At 35.8% G+C, this 2,749-nt stretch overlaps 1 protein-coding gene across 1 annotated transcript; it reads right to left on the bottom strand.

The window, feature by feature from the left end:
* Positions 1–212: 212 nt before the first annotated feature.
* Positions 213–2,476, bottom strand: LOC120627682 (J domain-containing protein). The gene is made up of 3 exons (XM_039895707.1): positions 2,351–2,476; positions 1,680–1,781; positions 213–1,462 (listed from the first exon to the last, which is right to left on the bottom strand). Exons 1-3 carry the CDS (start codon positions 2,435–2,437, stop codon positions 1,139–1,141), a joined length of 513 nt encoding a protein of 170 aa, XP_039751641.1. The 5' UTR covers positions 2,438–2,476; the 3' UTR covers positions 213–1,138.
* Between the last annotated feature and the right edge of the window lie 273 nt (positions 2,477–2,749).

The following is a 2,749-nucleotide window of genomic DNA, read 5'->3' as shown; positions in this document are numbered from 1 at the left end:
CAGGGAGGCTTAGACTAGTTTATTTATGGTTGGTTTGTACTTGCCAACACAAAGCAGAAAGCAGAGTTTACTCTGCTTTTTCTGCTTTGTGTCGATACAATCTTGACATTAGGTAAGTAAGTATGTACTAAAGGAGATCATTTGATTTGTAATCCCTAGTACCTAGTTTATTTTGACACTAAGGTAGGAATAGGCAAATAAAACTCTATTAATACTTGAAGTAAATTTTATTGTTCCATTTAGATATTACGTCAAAAATAAAATGTATTTATTTAGAGATTCATATAGACATAAAAACATCAGATTTAAAATCTACTACACTAGTAATGTAACGTTTAAACATTTCAAAACATCCAATAAAGAGTAAATACTGATGAAAACATTTAACACATATTAATACTCTAAATCCTTATATCTAGCAACCTGGGGCTCACATTTATCTAAACATTTATTGGAGAAGATTCAAATCAATATGCACTTTAATATCAGTTGTAGATTTGTCAAGGTTACATAAAAAAAAAAATCGTCAACATAATCTATCCGTCTCTCATCAATACCCTGTACTTAAGTCACAACATTTCAAGTTCTTCGCCTTCCAAACAAAGGGTTATGAATACTTATAGCAAGATAAATAGTATTTAAAGAGGATCAAAAATATAACTCTTCAAAATATAATAGAGATTCTTGTAAACTTTACATATCGATTGTACAGCAGCAGAAATGTAATAATCAGACTCATATGTTTTAGGAATGTGCGTAGCTTAAAGCTAAGGGTAGGCTACGTGTTTTACATACTAGAATACCTACTTCTAAGCCTGGGGTTCTAACACCGATAAGTAAACACTGAGAATTTAAGAACATTAAACACTGAACATTTAAATATCGAGTGACATTCGAGCATGTTGTTCCATGAGCTGACATGATGAATATTGTGCCCATTAAATATTTATTTTACCATCTAATCATTAACCTAATTATACATACATTGAAATTCAAAATACTCTAATAATAATGGCAAGGGATTGACAACCATAAACTAAAATAAAATTTCAACAAAATTTTCACTAAGAGATTAGGGCACAAATAATCTCTTGCGTTAACTAAACATGTTCACAAATAAAAATAACGCAGCATGAGATTAGATCTCATAGTTGCGGAATTTGGAGATAACTTCAGATGGAGGCTCTTGGTTGCCTCCACCCCAGCGGCCCCAGAGAGCGGCACCACCCTCAGAAGCCCTGCGAGCAGCCGGATTTGTTGGGCCGAGGCTGGAAGGCCCAGAAGAGCGCCCGGACTCGTCTTCCAACATGCGATCTTTAGTGTTGGGTTTGGACCAGTGCATAGATTGCTGGATGTGATCCTTCATGCCGAGCCACTGTTTGTAGCCCATGGAGATTCCGCTCTGCCTCCACTTATCATAAAGAGCTCTCTTAGATGGATCACACAGAGTTTCCTTTGCCTCCTGAATGAAATACGTTAAATTAACATTTTATTCAGCTCATTAAGAAGTATTTATGTAAATAGCCTTTATTACAATATACCTATATTCAAAACAAGTTTAAAATTGTGTTGTTGTCTGTATTAATTAATAGATTTCTTGAATTGCGCTCCGTGGTATTTCCCGGGGATTTTCCCTAAGTTACCACAACTTAATTTGCTATTATGGAAATAACTTTTACCTTTAGTTTTTGAAACTTTGCTTCTGCTTCTTTGTCTCCATCATTCTTATCGGGATGGCACTGCAGTGCCAGGATTTTATATTCTGCAGTTATTTGTTCAACCTACAATAAGAAAAAATTAAACTAAGTACTAATTTTCCTCGAACTAATTTAAACACTAAATTTAAAACTGTATATCATCATCATATCAACGCATTACCGGTCTACTACAGGCCACGGGTCCACACGGTCCCACAGTGAGATGGGGTAGTCCAGCACATTGGCCCAGTGCGCATAGTTGGACTGTAAAATTAGTTTTTGCTAAAATAGGAACTTGCGGACGGACAGACAAAAGTCGCACCGTAAGGTTGGGGCCCAAAAACTGCGTTGATTCGCTCATTTAGCAAAAAAACTCCACGAAAAGATGTCTAAAATTAAAAAGCCTCATGACGATGCAGTTTATTTGAGCGCTATCAAACGAACACTATCGTTAATTACAAAAAAAACGTATTAATAATAATAACAACTTAATGTTATTTAAACAATTCATGATACAGTTCCATTTTTTCTGCAAAATATTCCAGGATGTAGGTCAACATTCGCAGCACGGCCTCTGAATAAGGTCACATTCAGAGAAATCAATAAAATCAAACTTCACCAAATAACTGTAACGAAATAACAAGCAAACTTACACTGGAGTTTTCATCGCAACCCAGCAATCCATAGAAGTCGTCTTCAGGGTTTTTCTGATAATTTAGTATTTCGTCCACTCCGGTCATTTTCACGACCCTCCCTATCGAAACCCCAGTGTACACTGATGAAATATGTCAATGTAGGTGTTGATAATATTTGTGCAAACTGCGTAGATAGATTGTACAGCCGTAGTAGAGTCGGGTCACTAGTGTGATTGCGCTATTATACACTGTATGCTATGCAGTTAAAGTCTATAATAGAGTAACGTTTTCGTTAGGAACTCTGTACCACGTTCTCTCTCACTTCACTCACACTAACGTGTTATCAGTTATCACACTTAAAATTTCATTCTATATGTACATTCACTCACACTACCTAAAGGTTACTACGTAAAACGG

Source organism: Pararge aegeria, chromosome 11 (assembly GCF_905163445.1).
Source record: "Pararge aegeria chromosome 11, ilParAegt1.1, whole genome shotgun sequence".
Lineage (NCBI taxonomy): Eukaryota > Metazoa > Arthropoda > Insecta > Lepidoptera > Nymphalidae > Pararge > Pararge aegeria.
The sequence above is the reverse complement of the archived record's forward strand: the minus strand, read 5'-3'. Positions and strand labels throughout refer to the sequence as shown.